General features: G+C 46.0%; 1 protein-coding gene across 1 annotated transcript in view; it reads left to right on the top strand.

Annotated features, from left to right (window-relative positions):
- The window catches only part of LOC126284557 (UNC93-like protein), a 230,621-nt gene that overhangs the window by 141,257 nt on the left and 70,674 nt on the right, over window positions 1-18,690 (top strand). Inside the window, exon 4 of the mRNA XM_049983559.1 lies at window positions 3,964-4,232. Coding sequence (XP_049839516.1) covers window positions 3,964-4,232 — 269 coding nt within the window. The remainder of the gene's footprint in view (window positions 1-3,963; window positions 4,233-18,690) is intronic.

Here is an 18,690-nt window from a genome sequence, read left to right as displayed (position 1 = left end):
ATGTAGGATTTCACAGGGAACAAATGAAGGGTAGAACCATGGGTCGTAACACATCTTAAATGTGACGTCCACTGTTCAAAGTGCCGTCAATGCGAACAAGAGGAGACCGAGACATGTAACCAATGGCACCCCATACCATCACGCCGGGTGGTACGCCAGTATGGCGGTGACGAATACATGCTTCCAACGTGCGTTCACCGCGATGTCGCCAAACACGGATGCGACCATCATGATGCTGTAAACAGAACCTGGATTCATCCCAAAAAATAACATTTTGCTATTCGTGCACCCAGATTCGTCGTTGAGTACACCATCACAGGCGCTCCTGTCTGTGATGCTGCGTCAAGGGTAACCGCAGCCATGGTCTCCGAGCCGATAGTCCATGCTACTGCAAACGTCGTCGAACTGTTCGTGCAGATGGTTGTTGTCTTGCAAACTGCCCCAGGTGTTGCCTCAGGGATCGAGATGTGGCTGCACTATCCACTACAGCCGTGCGGATAAGATGCCTGTCATCTCGACTGCTAGTGATACGAGGCCGTTGGGATCCAGCACGGCGTTCCGTATTACCCTTCTGAACCCATCGATTCCAATTTCTGCTCACAGTCGTTGGATCTGGACCAACGCGAGCAGCAATGGCGTGATACGATAAACCGCAATCGTGATAGGCTAAAATCCGATCTTTATCAAAGTCGGATACGTGATGGTACATATTTCTGCTCCTTACACGAGGCATCACAACAACGTTTCACCAGGCGTCGCCGGTCAACTGCTGTTTATGTATGAGAAATCGGTTGGAAACTTTCCTCATGTCAGCACGTTGTAGGTATCGCTACCGGCGTCAATCGTGTGAATGCTCTGAAAAACTAATCATTTGCATGTCACAGCATCTTCTTCCTGTCGGTTAAATTTCGCGTCTGTAGCACATCTTCGTGGTGTAGTAGTTTTAATGGCCAGTAGTGTAGATAGTGTAGATGGTAAATGGCCGGTTTCAACTGTCAGTTTGTTCCGTCCTCCTTTGGAGTCTATGGGGTCGATTTTCATCACGAAGAACACAGCACGCCATCGACCTCAAAATGAGCTGAAGTAGGTTAAGTCTAGAATGAATTAATGCAATCATTATTACTTACCAAGTTGTAGGCATAGCGCTAGCAGCCAGCTCCATCATGCGTCTGTCCTGACCCACACTCTAGGAACGACACACTATAGCATCGATGACTAAGAGCAAACACCTGCTTCTGTGGCCTGTCTTTCACAAAGAGATCGACTCTGGGACGCTCTAAACGTCTGTCGCTTTTGGTAATACTGGCAGATCCCCACCCTAGTTCTGTGGAAGTTGCACGAGCTGCGGTGATCCTGGAGGGTGATCCCCCTAAATTTCACCTGCATTCGTCGGTCGAGTGCAGAGCGGGCCGAAGTCCCGAAACGCGACTGGTGCCATTGACTCGGCAGTGTGAGCAAGAAGTTGCTTCTGGCGCTCAAAGTGGTATGGCTGATTTTGGCCGTGTTGTGGCGTTTGAAATCTTTGCCCTTTTCGTATAGCTGTTTGCAATTTCAATATTGCGGTGGAGGTAATATGCGGTTAGCGCATATGCAGGGTGGTCCATTGATAGTGCCCGGGCCAAATATCTCACGGAATAAGTATCAAACGAAAAAACTACAAAGAACAAAACTCGTCTAGCTTGAAGGGGCAAACCAGATGGCGCTAAGGTTGACCCGCTAGATGGCGGTGCCATAGGTCAAACGGATATCAACCGCGTTTTTTAAAATAGGAACCCCCATTTTTATTACATATTCGTGTAGTACGTAAAGAAAAATGAATGTTTTAGTTAGACCACTTTTTTCGTTTTGTGATAGATGACCTGTAATAGTCATAAACATATGGTTCACAATTTTAGACGAACAGTTCGTAACAGGTAGGTTTTTTAAATTAAAATACAGCACGTAGGTTCGTTTGAACATTTTATTTCGGTTGTTCCAATATGATACATGTACCTTTGTGAACTTATCATTTCTGAGACGCATGCTCTTACAGCGTGATTACCTGTAAGTACCACATTAATGCAATAAATGCTCAAAATTATATCAGTCATGTGATGTGTGTGATGTCCTTAGGTTAGTTAGGTTTAAGTAGTTCTAAGTTCTAGGGGACTGATGACCACAGCAGTTAAGTCCCATAGTACTCAGAGCCATTTGCACCATTACGTAGTAAACCAGCATACATTGCACGATTTAGATTGCCATCGATAGAATGGGGGCCAATTATCCTTACTCCCATAATACCGCACCATACATTAACCCGCCAAGGTCGTTGATGTTCCACTTCTCGCAACCATCTTGGATTTTCCGTTGCCCAATAGTACATATTATGCCGGTTTACGTTACCGCTGTTGGTCAGTGACGCTTCGTCGGTAAAAACAACGCGTGCAAAAACTCTGTCATCGTCCCGTAATTTCTCTTGTGTCCAGTGGCAGAACTGTACACGACGTTCAAAGTCGTCGCCACGCAATTCCTGGTGCATAGAAATATGGTAAGGGTGCAGTCGATGTTGATGTAGCATTCTCAACACCGACGTTTTGAGATTTCCGATTCTTGCGCAATTTGTCTGCTACTGATGTGCGGATTAGCGGTGACAGCAGATAAAACACCTACTTGGGCACCATCATTTGTTGCAGGTCGTTGTTGACGTTTCACATGTGGCTGAACACTTCCTGTTTCCTTAAATAACGTCCGGACACTTGGATGATGTCGTCCAGTACACCGAGCAGAATACACATCAGACGCCCGTTGGGCATTTTGATCACAATAGCCATACATCAACAAGAAATCGACCTTTTCCTCAATTGGGAAACGGTCCATTTTAACACGGGTAATGTATAACGAAGTAAATACAGTCTGCACTGGCGGAATGTTACGTGATACCACGTACTCATACGTTTGTGACTATTACAGCGAAAAAAGTCATCCAACTGAAAATTCATATTTCTTTACACACGACACGAATATGTAATGCAAAATGGGGGTTCCTATTTTTAAAAAAAGGAATTGATATCCGTTTGACCTATCGCAGCGGCATCTAGAGGGTCAATCATAGCGCCATCTGGTTTGCCCCTTCAAGCTAGACGAGTTTCGTTCTTTGTAGTTTTTTTCGTTAGTTGATTATTTCGTGAGATATTTGACCCGGTCACTATCAATGGACCATCGTCTATAACAACGCTGCCTCTGGCGCGTTTCCCAACTAATCCTCGCCACAGCATATTGTCGTCTGTTCAGTCCACTTGCATTGCACCACTAACTGACCTACTGTTGCTCACCGATGATTCCTGGGGACGATACGAACGGCAAATCAGTGATCTGTGGCTTTAGAGAAATGATCACCTACACTTTATGTGTGTGCAGTCTCCAGTCTCCTCTCTTTTGCACATTCTATGAACCCATCTACACACTCATTTATGTCTATCTACTCGGTTTATACACAACCAATATCAGTGTGCCTGCACCCCAATTCCTGTGCTCCAGTTGGTTAGTTCTCATGCGGTCCTGTAGGACCTGCCTGCACGAAGTGTGAATGTCGACTCGAGTGGTATCCAGCTACGTACTCTCTCGTGCCCTTCTACCAGATCTCTACCAGTCCACTGTCTGCTGTTACCTACGCCCTTACTCCCAACCCTCCAGTCGGTCGATCCCCATGTGGTGACCGACTCGGTACCCACACACCTGTTCTTGTCGATTTACCCGGTTCGCACCTACCGACACTGCTGATATGTCTGCCCCCACCTCCTACCGTTCAGCTGATCATTTCTTAACCAGAAAGTCCTGACGACCATCTACCCGCCTCCCGCCCATTCGTGTCACCAGTGCCCGCTGCCCACCTACGTATTCGTTTCTGTCCACGCACCCCTACCCTCCGTCTTGCCGCCCCCCGCCCCCCTGTAGCCTGCCGGCCTCTGAGTGCTGCCTCCGCAGGGCAGGTGTCGTGGTCCGGCGGGCCGGCGCCGCTGCTGGCGCTGTCGGCGTGGTGGCCGGGGGCGGCGCCGGGGCGTGCCCCGCTGCTGGGGGCGGCGCTGTTCGCGGCGGCGGCGCTCTCGTGCGTCGCGGCGCCGCCGCTGGTGCGCCGGCTGGGGGCGGCGCGGCTGCTGCTGGCCGGGCACGCGCTCGCCGCCTGCTTCCTCGCCGCCCACCTGCTGCCGGTGCCCGCCGCCCTCGTGCCCGCCTACCTGCTGCAGGGCGCCGCCGTGAGTACACCACACTGCTCCGTCCGGCTGTCGCAGAAAAAGCAAACACAGATGTTTATTGTACAGGGTGAATCAAAAGTAACGCACGCTGCCACCGTAGTTCGTCATGTGCACATATCCGGTAGGAAATGGGCGTCAAAGAAAGGTAATATGGCAACGCTGTAGCTACGAGCGAAGCAGGTACCTTCATTCCATACTGCGTAGCGCACTGGTGGTAAGACGCTACAGTGAGTCGTTGGTTGTTGGTTGTTTGGGGAAGGAGACCAGACAGCGTGGTCATCGGTCTCATCGGATTACGGAAGGAAGTCGGCCGTGCCCTTTCAGAGGAACCATCCCGGCATTTGCCTGGAGTGATTTAGGGAAATCACGGAAAACCTAAATCAGGACGGCCGGACGCGGGATTGAACCGTCGTCTTCTCGAATGCGAGTCCAGTGAGTCGTGGTCGAAGTCAGGTCGAGGTTAAGAAGTTCACGATCGACTATCGAACTAATGTGGGTTTGCCGACTCGGATTGTAGTGATGGATTGGTGGATGGAAAGGTCCTCAGCGCCCGCTCAGTAACAGATTGAGACGGGTGTCAAGAAAGGACTCAGAACTGTAAGATAAAACAGAACGTAAAACACAGGCAAGAAGCTTGGAAAAATGGGCGCCTACCCACATCGAAGCGTGGGACGAAGCATGCCGCCAGCAGTAAGACATGGACAACACAGGAAGAAAGTGATAGAGGGAACTAAAGCAATGTGGCAGATAGAAGTGGCTGGCTAACCGCAAGGAAAAAAGGGAGGAGCCAGCCACTTCGCAATACACTAAAACCTCCAGCCTAAAGTTTAGGCCAGAGTACAGACACATCACGAAACTTTAAAACCCTAGACACACACGTCTCATTATTAGCTAAAACACAGGGCAGGTCCTCATCAACTTGTGCTTCTGCCCTTGCATCACGGTATAAAATGCAGTCTGTTAAAATGTGCCGGACAGAGATGTGCACACCACAAGCATCACAAAACGGGCGATCCTGTCGCCGTAATAGAAAGCTATGTGTGAGAGGACAGTGCCCAATCGGAAGACGCACGTGGGTCACTTCTTCCCGTCTGAGCATCCGGCAGGACGAACGCCACGGCCGAGTTGTTGACTTCACCAACCGCAGTTTACTGCCCGTCACCGCCACCTGTTCTTCCTCCCACAACTCCATGCACTTCTTGTGGAGTGCAGAAATGACAGACTGCAAGGGAATAGGGCACTGGACCACATCCTGTCCTCTGCAGGCCTCCTTGGCAGCCCGATCGGCCTGTTCATTGCCCCATATTCCTACATGACCAGGCAACCAGCAGAAGGATACGTCCTTACCCCGCCGTTGGAGCAAGTAGAGTTGGTCATATATCAGCTGGACCATCTCCTCTATTTGGTACAGATTCTGCAGTGATTGCAAGGCACTAAGAGCAGAGGAGAAATCGATTGCACGAACACGATTCATCCACTCCAGTGCCTTCAGGATCGCGTGGAGCTCCGCTGCGAAGACGGTATATTCATCAGGGAGGCGAATCCGGGTAACATGATCAGGGAACACTACAGAACAGCCAAGGAAATTCTCCTGTTTGGAGTCATCAGTGCAAACGACGGCAAAACCGTGATGCGCGTCTAAAATGTTGAAAAACAGAGATTGGAATGTAAAATCTGGTGCACTATCATTCTTAAAATTAGTTAAATCTTAAATAAGTCTGGGTCTCCGCAGGAGCCAAGGTGGAAATCTGCTCCAACTGCGACGGAAAACATGAAGACCAGCCGTATCCATCGCAGAGAGGCAATCCTGTGCGCGAATCTTTAAGTACGAAGGCCTCGCAGACCCATACACCGTGCACCCATAGTCGAGCAGAGATCGCACAAACGCCCTGTAAAGCTACAGCAGGTACCTTCATTCCAAACTGCATAGCACAATTGTAGGTAGGACACTACAGTGAGTCGTGGTGGAAGTCAGGACGAGGTTAAGAAGTTGACGATCGCCTATACATCTACATCTACATCTACATGACTACTCTGCAATTCACATTTAAGTGCTTGGCAGAGGGTTCATCGAACCACAATCATACTATCTCTCTACTATTCCACTCCCGAACAGCGAGCGGGAAAAACGAACACCTAAACCTTTCTGTTCGAGCTCTGATTTCTCTTACTTTATTTTTATGATCATTCCTACCTATGTAGGGTGGGCTCAACAAAATATTTTCGCATTCGGAAGAGAAAGTTGGTGACTGAAATTTCGTAAAAAGGTCTCGCCGCGACGAAAAACGTCTATGCTGTAATGACTTCCATCCCAACTCGTGTATCATATCTGCCACACTCTCTCCCCTATAACGCGATAATACAAAACGAGCTGCCCTTCTTTGCACCCTCTCGATGTCCTCCGTCAATCCCACCTGGTAAGGATCCCACACCGCGCAGCAATATTCTAACAGAGGACGAACGAGTGTAGTGTAAGCTGTCTCTTTAGTGGACTTGTTGCATCTTCTAAGTGTCCTGCCAATGAAACGCAACCTTTGGCTCGCCTTCCCGACAATATTATCTATGTGGTCCTTCCAACTGAAGTTGTTTGTAATTTTAACACCCAGGTACTTAGTTGAATTGACAGCCTTGAGAATTGTACTATTTATCGAGTAATCGAATTCCAACGGATTTCTTTTGGAACTCATGTGGATCATCTCACACTTTTCGTTATTTAGCGTCGACTGCCACCTGACACACCATACAGCAATCTTTTCTAAATCGCTTTGCAGCTGATACTGGTCTTCGGATGACCTTACTAGACGGTAAATTACAGCATCATCTGCGAACAACCTAAGAGAACTGCTCAGATTGTCACCCAGGTCATTTATATAGATCAGGAACAGTAGAGGTCCCAGGACGCTTCCCTGGGGAACACCTGATATCACTTCAGTTTTACTCGATGATTTGCCGTCTATTACTACGAACTGCGACCTTCCTGACAGGAAATCACGAATCCAGTCGCACAACTGAGACGATACCCCATAGCTCCGCAGCTTGATTAGAAGTCGCTTGTGAGGAACGGTGTCAAAAGCTTTCCGGAAATCTAGAAATACGGAATCAACTTGAGATCCCCTGTCGATAGCGGCCATTACTTCGTGCGAATAAAGAGCTAGCTGCGTTGCACAAGAGCGATGTTTTCTGAAACCATGCTGATTACGTGTCAATAGATCGTTCCCTTCGAGGTGATTCATAATGTTTGAATACAGTATATGCTCCAAAACCCTACTGCAAACCGACGTCAATGATATAGGTCTGTAGTTAAATGGATTACTCCTACTACCCTTCTTGAACACTGGTGCGACCTGCGCAATTTTCCAATCTGTAGGTACAGATCTATCGGTGAGCGAGCGGTTGTATATGAGTGCTATGTAGGGAGCTATAGTATCAGCGTAATCTGAAAGGAACCTAATCGGTATACAATCTGGACCTGAAGACTTGCCCGTATCAAGCGATTTGAGTTGCTTCGCAACCCCTAAGGTATCTACTTCTAAGAAACTCATGCTAGCAGATGTTCGTGTTTCAAATTCTGGAATATTCCATTCGTCTTCCCTGGTGAAGGAATTTCGGAAAACTGCGTTCAATAACTCCGCTTTAGCGGCGCAGTCGTCGATAACAGTACCATCGGCACTGCGCAGCGAAGGTATTGACTGCGTCTTGCCGCTTGTGTACTTTACATACGACCAGAATTTCTTCGGATTTTCTACCAAATTTCGAGACAATGTTTCGTTGTGGAACCTATTAAAGGCATCTCGCATCGAAGTACGTGCCAAATTTCGCGCGTCTGTAAATTTTAGCCCATCTTCAGGATTTCGCGTTCTTCTGAACTTCGCATGCTTTTTCCGTTGCCTCTGCAACAGCGTTCGGACCTTTTTTGTGTACCACGGGGGATCCGTTCCATCTCTTACCAATTTATGAGGTATGAATATCTCAATTGCTGTTGCTATTATATCTTTGAATTTGAGCCACATCTCGTCTACATTCGCATAGTCAGTTCGGAAGGAATGGAAATTGTCTTTTAGGAAGGCTTCTAGTGGCACTTTATCCGCTTTTTTAAATAAAATTATTTTGCGTTTGTTTCTGATGGATTTGGAAGAAATGGTATTGAGCCTATCGAGCTAATGTGGGTATGCCGACGCGGAGGATGGTTGCTTGTCTGACAGCTGAGGACACTATTAAAACAGTGTTACAATATCAAACATTTGTTATAGAGAAAATACGACAGTCGACGTACTGGCGTTGGGGCAGCTGGCGCCGGCAGGTAAGGAGCCGGAAGTGGCCACCCGGCGCGTGCGGCTGGCACAGTGGCGGCAGCAGAGTCGGCGTGTAGGCCCCGGCGCCCTCACGGTGTCGTCGCCCTGCGGCGTTAGCAGGAGTTAGGCCTAGTTTACACGACGACACTAGGTTGCACGCAACTGCGCTACCGGCCACTGCGCATGGGCGCCAAGCGTTTGTGCAACTCGTTGGTGAAACTAAACACTTTCGCCGTGTTCCAACTTTGGCGACACTGTTCAAACAAACTTCGGGCTTGCAGCCGGTCGTCGTTCAATACTTGGCGCCTTACTTCAACTGAGCACCTGTCAGTCATCTTCAGGAGAGCCGTCGCAGACTGCTCACCTGAAGACGGCAGGCAGGTGCCCAGTTGAAGTATCGTGCCAAGTATTGAACGACGACCGGCTGCAAGCCCGAAATTTGTTTGAACAGTCAATTCGCCGGGAATATTTTAAAATTCATATTTGGCGACACTAGTTGCATGAATTTTGAGGTTATATCTGTTCGTAGAGTATAGACAAACAAAATTTGCAGTGAGGAACGGAGAATATGTTCGCTTTTTGGATATCTATGCTTTGCATAGGTGTTTGTGGAATTTCAGTAATGCTGATTACAAAAATAAGCAATATCTTGCTGCTCCTGAGACCTTCACGTGCGATCAGAACACAGAAAGATTGACAACATTGAGCTGCAGGGCAAAATTTATTGAATTAGAAGCACATATAGAACTGAATTAAGAAAAATACAAGCAAATGTAATTCTAGATGTGGAAATGCTCTCATCTACAAGACTAAAATCCCATCGTTCGAGTTGGCTGACTCTTTTTTTTAAGGGATATTGTTGACAGGACGGAAGGCTACACAAATCGAGAAGCTACATTCTTTATTCAAGATTCACCTATTCAAAACGTCGCAGCAGTGCTCCCCATCCACATACGTTTGACTTTTGAAACATTGCCACTGTACAGATCTATCTTCAAGAGAGTAGTTTGCAAACCATTCTCTTCTTAATGCGTTCTGATTCGAACAACTACTGCTGTTAATGTTAATAATTATCACTGTTAATGTTAGCAATCATTGGTGTTAATGAAATACCGTCATTACCAACTAAATCGGCATCTTATAGCATGCCGTGTTTCTCGACTGTAATGCACACAATGCGATATTAAATTTCAGCATTTCATGCATTACAGTATCTTTATTCCTTATCGCAAAATTAACTCTATTTAGAAGAAACGTGAACAGTTCTGGTGACATTCTAAGATAACTGAAAGAACTTCTTGGGTCTTCCATTAGAAATTATTTCAGCAAGAATGCTGACCAACCGAGCTGACGTCTTTTCTTCATCCAGTCACGGATCGAAAAACGTTTTTTTTTTTTTTTATGCAACAAGCTTTAACTCCATCACAACTCGTGCGACGTGCAGCTGCCAAAACTTTCATTTCAGACACGACTCAGGAACCCACAAAACGACTAAACTGATGTGTATACTGGTTTCGCTGTGTCGACACTCAAATACGAAACCATTTGCCTGCAACTCATTCCACGTGAGTGGCGCAACATAATGTCGTCGTGTAAACTAGGCTTTACTGTCCGTGCTGCTACAGGCTGCCGACAGGTTTCTGGTTAATACGGCCGAAGTATCTGTGACCCCGTCATAGACTGCATCTACAAGGGTCGTTCACTAAGTAATGCCCCACATTAATATACATAGACAAACATCCTTGTTGGTGCTTCACATCTGATGTTTTTCTGTCCGCAGGCGAAGATTCGAACCGCTCTGGCAGATGTCAGAGCCGTAGTAAAGCGTGAAAATGGCGTCTGCACACGACTCACGTTACAAGCAGCGTGCTGTTATGGAATTCTTGTGTGCAGAAAAAGAAACGGTGGTGAACAGCCATAAACGTTTGTGTGCAGTGTACGGCTATGCTGCAGTTGAGAGGAGTACAGTTGGGCCATGGGTAAAGAAAGTTACGGCCTCAGGAATTCAGACACGCTGAATCTTGCGGATGCCATTATTCGTGCTGATCGGCGCATCACAAGTCGACAATTGGCTCTACAGTTGTCGATCAGCATCGGAACTGCGTCTGCAATGATCGAGACTCTCGTATATTCAGGGGCCTCTCTGTCGTTACGCGGACGCAGTTTGGTGCACTTCTCTGCGCCGGAACCAAAAAGGCAGTCCATGGGGTGGCATCATCCTCACTCCCACAGTAGAGGAAATTCAATACAGCCCCCTCAGCCGGCAAAGTCGGGCAGACAGTCTCCTGGTATTGCGATGCCAGGAGGGCCAACCGTCCATCCAGATGCATACTTGGAGACTCTAAAAAAACTCAAGAACCGTTTCCGAGGTGTTCGATCGGACAAGAATCCAGCAGAAATCTTGCTGCAGCACGCCCACACACTAGGCTGAGAAATGGGAATTGGGATGGATATCATTACCTGATCCGCCCTGGCACTCTCGGACTTCCATCTCTTTGGGCCGCTTAAAGATTCTGTACAGGGAACACACTTTGAAGATGACGAGAGTGTCAGTCGTGCAGTGAAAACATGGCTACGCCAACAGGACAAGAGCTTCTACCAGCAGTGAATACATGCTCTTCCATAACGTTGGAGTACGGCAATAGAACGCGGTGGAGACTACGTAGAAAAATAAGAATGGACAAGACATGATGTACACTACTGGCCATTAAAATTGCTACACCACGAAGATGACGTGCTACAGACGCGAAATTTAACAGACCGGAAGAAAATACTGCGATATGCAAATGATTAGCTTTTCAGAGCATTCACACAAGGTTGGCGCCGGTGGCGACATCTACAACATGCTCACATGAGGAAAGTTTCCAACCGATTTCTCATACACAAACAGAAGTTGACCGGTGTTGCCTGGTGAAACGATGTTGTGATGCCTCGTGTAAGAAGAAGAAATGCGTACCATCACGTTTCCGACTTTGATAAAGGTCGGATTCTAGCCTATCGCAATTGCGGTTTATCGTATAGCGACACTGCTGCTAGCGTTGGTCGAGATCCAATGACTGTTAGCAGAATATGGAATCGGTGGGTTCAGGAGGGTAAAGCGGAATGCCGTGGTGGATCCCAACAGCCTCGTATCACTAGCACTCGAGATGACAGGCATCTTATCCGCATGACTGTAATGGATCGTGCAGCCACGTCTCGATCCCTGAGTCAACAGATGAGGACGTTTGCAAGACAACAGCCATCTGCACGAACAGTTCGACGACGGTTGCAGCAGCATGGACTGTCAGCTCGGAGACCATGGCTGCGGTTACCCTTGACGCTCAATCGCAGATAGGAGCGCCTGCGATGGTGTACTCAACGACGAAACTTGGTGCACGAATGGCAAAACGTCAATTTTTCGGATGAATCCAGGTTCTGTTTACAGTATCATGATGGTCGCATCCGTGTTTGGCGACATCGCGGTGAATGCACGTTGGAAGCATGTATTCGTCACTGGCGTATCACCCGGTGTGATAGTATGGGGTGCCATTGGTTACACGTCTCGCTCACCTCTTGTTCTCATTGACGGCACTTTGAACAGTGGACGTTACATTTCAAATGTGTTACGACCAGTGGCTCTACCCTTCATTCGATCCCTGTGAAACCCTACATTTCAGCAGGTCCTGTACGGGCCTTTCTGGATACAGAAAAAGTTCGACTGCTGCCCTGTCCAGCACATTCTCCAGATCTCTAACCAATTGAAAACGTCTGGTCAATGGTGGCCGAGCAACTAGCTCGCCACAATACGGTAGTCACTACTCTGGATGAACTGAGGTATCGTGTTGAAGCTGCATGGGTAGCTGTACCTGTACACGTCATCCAAGGTGTGTTTGACTCAATGCCCAGGCATATCAAGGTCGATATTACGGCCAGAGGTGGTTGTCCTGGGTACTGATCTCTCAGGATCTATGCACCCAAATTGCGTGAAAATGTAGTCACATGTCAGTTCTAGTATAATATATTTGTTCAATGAATACCCGTTTATCATCTGCATTTCTTCTTGGTGTAGCAATTTCAATGGGCAGTAGGGTATTATTCACGTTGTTGTAAGACACGACCGAAGACTGCAGAGGCAGTCTCATCAACCATCTGCTCACGGAGTAAGATCCTGGTGTTGCATCACAAAATCGTGACTTTTGCAGTTACATTGGATTCATTGGGACGCCATACCAGAACACACCGTAGCAGTGACGAACTGTTGTTATAACCACCACAGTTAAAGACTGTAATGGCATTCAGGCTTATCCTCAGACAAAGATTGTATTACTCTGCAGGTCTCTATCCGAGGTACACAGATAAGCCAGGCCGAGCGGTTCCAGGCGCTTCAGTCCGGAACCGTGCTGCTGCTACGGGCGCAGGTTCGAATCCTGCTTCGGCCATGGATGTGTGTGATGTCCTTAGGTTAGTTGGATTTAAGTAGTTCTACGTTCTAGGGGACTGATGACCTCAGATGTTGTCCCATAGTGCTCAGAGCCATTTGAAGAGATATGCCAAAACATTATGACCACTGCCAATGCGACAGTGGATGCCACCTGGTGACGTCGTGGGCACGTGACGCGGTTACGAAACTGTGTAAACGGATCAGACGTGGACGGCGGATCTCCCTAGCGAAGATATGGGTTGCAAATGGGGAAATTCATCCAGATAAGCGACTTTGAGAAAGGGCAGATTATTATTGCGCAGAGCCTGTGAACGAATATCTCGAAAACGGCGAAGCTGGTTGAGTTTTCACGTCCTACTGCCGTGAGCATCTACGGTAGGAGGTACCAGGACAGTGAAACTACTTCTAGGCGCTAAATGATTGGACGTTCACGGCTCGTAACAGAGCGTGGGCTTCGGAGGCTTCTCTGCTGTGTAAAGTAGGACAGACGGTGATCTGTGGTATCTCTGCCGAAAGAGCACAATGCAGCTGTACGCACAAGTGTTTCGGAGCTGACCGTTCTTCGTGAAATGTTGAACGTGGAGCTCCGCAGCAGACCACATATTGACCCAAGACATCGTCAATTACTATTTTAGTGGGCTGGGGACCATCGGAATTCGACCCTCAGTCGATGGAAACGTGTCGGATCTTCGGCTAAATCAGATTGTTGCTACACTAGGTCGATGGATTGAGATTAAATCGAAGAAAGACGAAAGTAATGAGAAGTAGCGCAAATGAGAACAGCGAGAATCTTAACATTAGGATTGATGATCACGAAGTAAATGAATTTAAGGAATTGTACCACCAAGGCAGCAAAATTAGCAATGATGGACGGAGCAAGGAGGAAATTTCGCGAGAGAGCTTCTGTGAAGTTTGGAAGGTAGAGGTACTGGCGGAAGTGAAGTTGTTAGGACGGGTAGCTCAGTCGGTGGAGCACTTGCCAGCGAAAGGCAAAGATCTCGAATTGGAGTCTCGATCCGGCACACAGTTTTAATCTGGCAGGAAATTTCACGTCAACGAATAACTTATTATTAGGGTATTAAAAATAAATACCCGAAAACTATAGACCGTTGATGGCCTGACAGGGTTGTCGATACATATAAGAGTTGGAAGGTATACACAGAATTTACTGATGAAGGTAAAAAAAAGAAAAGAAAAAGAAACTGAGCAGCAACAGAAATTAGCTCGGTCCACATGTCAGTCCCTGTTGAAGACCCCTACACGATTGAAGTGGAAGTCAAATGAACATGTAGTAGTGTTTACAGACTTGAAATTTCCATTAAGTGCAGCACTACGGAGTCTGCAGACAGGCTCTCTGATTTATCCGAGCAGTACCCGGAACTGCTTCCAGACTTCGAGTTTCCAATACGTCAAACTTGTGTACCACTCGCTGAGTCTCATATAGTTACGAATTGACAGTTAGTATAGGTCCTATCCAAAATGCATGCATGTGGCTCATCGCAGAGGGCAACTCTCGGGATTTTTTAGGAGGTTAGTGTATAAGATGCCCACGTATTCTCGTAGAAAATCAAACAGCACATGAGTATGTAGGCAATATGAGCATATGCATATGGGGGACTGTGGAAAAAATTATGAAGAATGACATAAAATTGGTAAAATTCGAGGAAAATCTGGTATAATCACGAAAAATTGACCTTAAATACGTGAAACATTAAGAAAAATACGATAAAATGTGTAAAATCGGTAAAACTTAGTAAAATTACAGAAATTGACTGAGAATACATAAAATTAGAGAAAAATACCATAAAATGAGTACTGAGCAAAATCAATAGAATTGCGTGCTCTGGAGGAGGAGAGTAGACTGATGCTATATATACACATCTTAATAGTAGAAAGGGAAGGCATTGTAGAGACATGGTGTCAAGGCGAAAAGGCCATATTATCGTGCGCATGAGAAATACAATCGAGCTTCGGACCATGACTTCTGTTTCTGCTTGAGGAAGGTTACCTGGGACGGCGCTAAACTGCAGTAAGACTATTACATCTCCTCTCGCCACCGATAGTGGTGCTTGTCGCTCATAAGATTTCACTATTCCTTCGTATGTGTTTTAGGTTGCCAACGATCACTTTATAGAATTGTTGTGAACATCTCATAATTTCCAATCCGTAATCAGCAAGTGTCATACACCTCTGGAAACCTATCTAGTGTTTGTGTTACAAAAAATCGATGTTTCCTTTGGTGTGCAATGTAGTTGTTTTATCACCTTACACTTTGTCATCATAGTTTATCGTAGAGAATCTTACAGGGAGCATGTATGTTACGCGCTGAAAATGTATTTCTTAAAATGGTTCAGATGGCTCTGAGCACTATGGGACTTAACTTCTGATGTCATCAGTCCCATAGAACTTAGAACTACTTAAACCTAACTAAGCTAAGGACATCGCACACATACATGCCTGAGGCAGGATTCGAACCTGCGACCGTAGCGATCGCGCGGTTCCCGACTGTAACTCATAGAACCGCTCGGTCACCCCGGCCGGCTATATTTCTTACATTGTAATATTAACAGCGGTTCATTCCACACGACTAATAAGTTAGAAACCACACTGCTGTAGCATTATAGCGTGTTTAAGAGCAGAACGTGTAGCCCTTAGAATGTGTTTACGTTCCACGATCATTTCTCTCTCTCCAATATTTTCTTGGTCTGGGCACCAAACACCGGAACAATACTCCAGAGCTGATAGCACCATTGATTTATATAAAATGTTAAAGGTTTCAAACTCCATCCGTCTGGAGCTCCATCATGCATAAATCACATGTTTCTTCTTAACCGTCTGTTGTATCATCACAACACTGTCACATCCTCGACAAGCGCGAATCTGGAGAGATCTTATGCACTTGGATTGGTGCCATGACTAAGACTGGTGCAGAACAGTCTTCGCTGAACTTTGGAATGTAGCTGGTCTACTACCCCCTACATCTTTAACTGCAGGTTAAACTAGGGCAGTGTTGTATGTGTCGTTGGTCGAAAATAATGTGGAGAGATCTTTCAATCTCCAAATTTATCCTAAGAATGTGAGACTACTATATGACTCCCATCCACACATGGAAAGATAAGCAATCGTAATCGTAAATTATGCACTGTGATCGAAGTGCCAGAAATACGTATATAACCTAACTACATTGGTATAGGCCGCTGTCTGGTATACTTTCGTGGATATGTTCTAGAATTAAACATGAACGGACGTAGTGCATAATCATCTATCTGTATTCACAATCTAGTATATGGCACATAAAAAAGCAGTGGGGGGGGGGGGTGATTTAGCGGTGATACAGAAATTGGGGAACATGTTGTCATGTCATTACTTGGCATTGAAACTATGGAAAAACTGGTAAAATTGCTAAAATTTGTTGCACTATCAGCTCTGTATATCACTGGTGTCTCTTCCATCGTATTCGTCCATTGGTGCGCTGTTCAATAACACATAATAATTGACTGACACCACTTGTTTGAGATGGAGAGAGTTTTTGTCGGAGCAACAACTTCTGGGGATGGCCAGCACCGAAACAGTGATCAAATACATGGGTGCAGTATATGGAATCAATGTCTTGGTCTCTTCGAAACAGAACACCTATACATCCGCTACCCTGTCACTGTGAAAGATGAGATTAAATGTAGAGATCATCACCTTCGGGTAGCTGACTGGAAACGCTTCACAATGCCGCAGAACTCTTCTAGTTTCCATATGTTTCTATGTCTTCCATATTTTTGTCAATAAGAAACACCACCTCTATCTTTTGTTTCAGTCATACTGTTTATTGTTAGAGCAGTATAGTTTACCTCATGCAATGTCCAGCTTTCTGTGACAGTCAATGGATTGAAACATGTTTTAGCATCTAACACAGACCTCAAAGTCATGGTGGAACAACAAAACGTGCAGTGGCATACAAAGCTGTAGTCATACACTCCTTGGGTGTGTGACAGCAGAAAAAACAATCAATGTACGAAACTTTTTATGAAAGAACAACACAGGGATTGATAGTCTGTGAGATATGGTGTTCCAACAGTACAGACGATGAAACTTTACATTGGTCTGTGCGATGCCTAGCCGCGGCTTCAATGGCTCAATAGTTGTACATTTAATAAGATCGCCACATACGGCCCATGGCAGCACACAGCCGGTATTTGTTTTCGATATATTGGAAGAGGCGGACATCGTAATATCTTATCGAGTTCTCTGCTGGGTGGCGTTAGCAGAGCTTGTGCAGCTAGTAGTTTCTCTCTCTTGGATGGTACAAAATGACCAGGATAGAGAGAATATTTGGGTGACAGACATCAATACACCCTGAGAGATGCAGATTTCCTTCAGACTGCAGGAATATATGTAATTTGGAGATGCACCACAATGCAGTAGCAAAATCCTTGTCCTTCTTCTAGTTACCACATGATGTGAAGTCTTCCTAATTTTCCTGATAAGAAACACCACTTTAACTGCTTGTACTGTCTTTTCTGCTACCTCATGTTGCAGGTGTAAGCTTTGTTTGGATCTTGTTCTACAAAAAATGGCTCTGAGGACTATGGGACTTAACATCTGAGGTCATCAGTCCCCTAGAACTTAGAACTACTTAAACCTATGGGACTTAACATCTGAGGTCATCAGTCCCCTAGAACTTAGAACTACTTAAACCTAACTAACCTAAAGACATCACACACATCCATTCCCGAGGCAGGATTCGAACCTGCGACCATAGTGGTCACGGGGTTCCAGACTGAAGCGTCTAAAATCGCTCGGCCACACCGGCCGTCCCTGGTTTTACATATTGTGCATAGTGGATGGAGCTATGACATGTTCTCATTTCCGCAGAGTGGTTGAAACATGATGCTGTCGCATTAACTTAGTTCACCCTGTTTCTCCATGGGGTGTGGGAGGTCTTAATAAAGCGCTCTCCGACTTCCGCTCTGTTCTGACTTAAATTTGACTGATCACATGGACAAAGGGAAAGAGGAGAAGAGACTTAGGAAGAGTTACAAGATGTAGAGGAAATATTGAAAACCACGCTAGAGTTTTGCTGTATGGGTTCCTTAGCAGATAGATTCGGAAAAGGTGACATGTTTCGAGTTGTAGGAGTGCCACGAGGATGATTCTCCAATAACTCTAATCATTAAAAGACTTCTCCGTAGGATCTAAAGTACGTATGAGGTTGAATGGATAGATTTTATTCAAAATCGCAGACAGCATTTCTACCAGAAATCGTAACGCTATAGATCTGAAAAGCCAGTATATTGATCATAGCATTTTGTACATGCCTTACGACTTCAGTTGAGTGTTGCATTTTTTAAGTGATTCCTTCTATAGCACACCATCTACTGTACAAGATGTGATCATTTTCAGTCAACCATCAGTCAGCCTCGCCTAGTCTATAACCCCATGGATATGTCGCAGAACCTGTTACACTGCCTACGTGGTATCAAGATAGAATATGCTGCAAATAATGTTTTTTGTGATGGGAACATCCTTCCCTTTATGGCAAGATGGAGCTGCAAATATCAGCTTAACAACACGGTCTTGAGTCGAATCGCTTTATAAATGCGGTAATAAGGGTGATTTTATTATTAGTTTATATCGCTGACGACGTTTACCCATACTTTCTGTCTATTAATACACACCCTGGGATCACTATCTCGATTCAATATCGTGGTATTTGTGTGCAAGACCACTTCATTCAGAAGCAATACCATACCTC

This window comes from Schistocerca gregaria, chromosome 8, assembly GCF_023897955.1.
Source record: "Schistocerca gregaria isolate iqSchGreg1 chromosome 8, iqSchGreg1.2, whole genome shotgun sequence".
Taxonomy (NCBI): Eukaryota; Metazoa; Arthropoda; class Insecta; order Orthoptera; family Acrididae; genus Schistocerca; species Schistocerca gregaria.
Note: the sequence above shows the minus strand (reverse complement) of the source record. Positions and strands in the feature narration are given on the sequence as shown.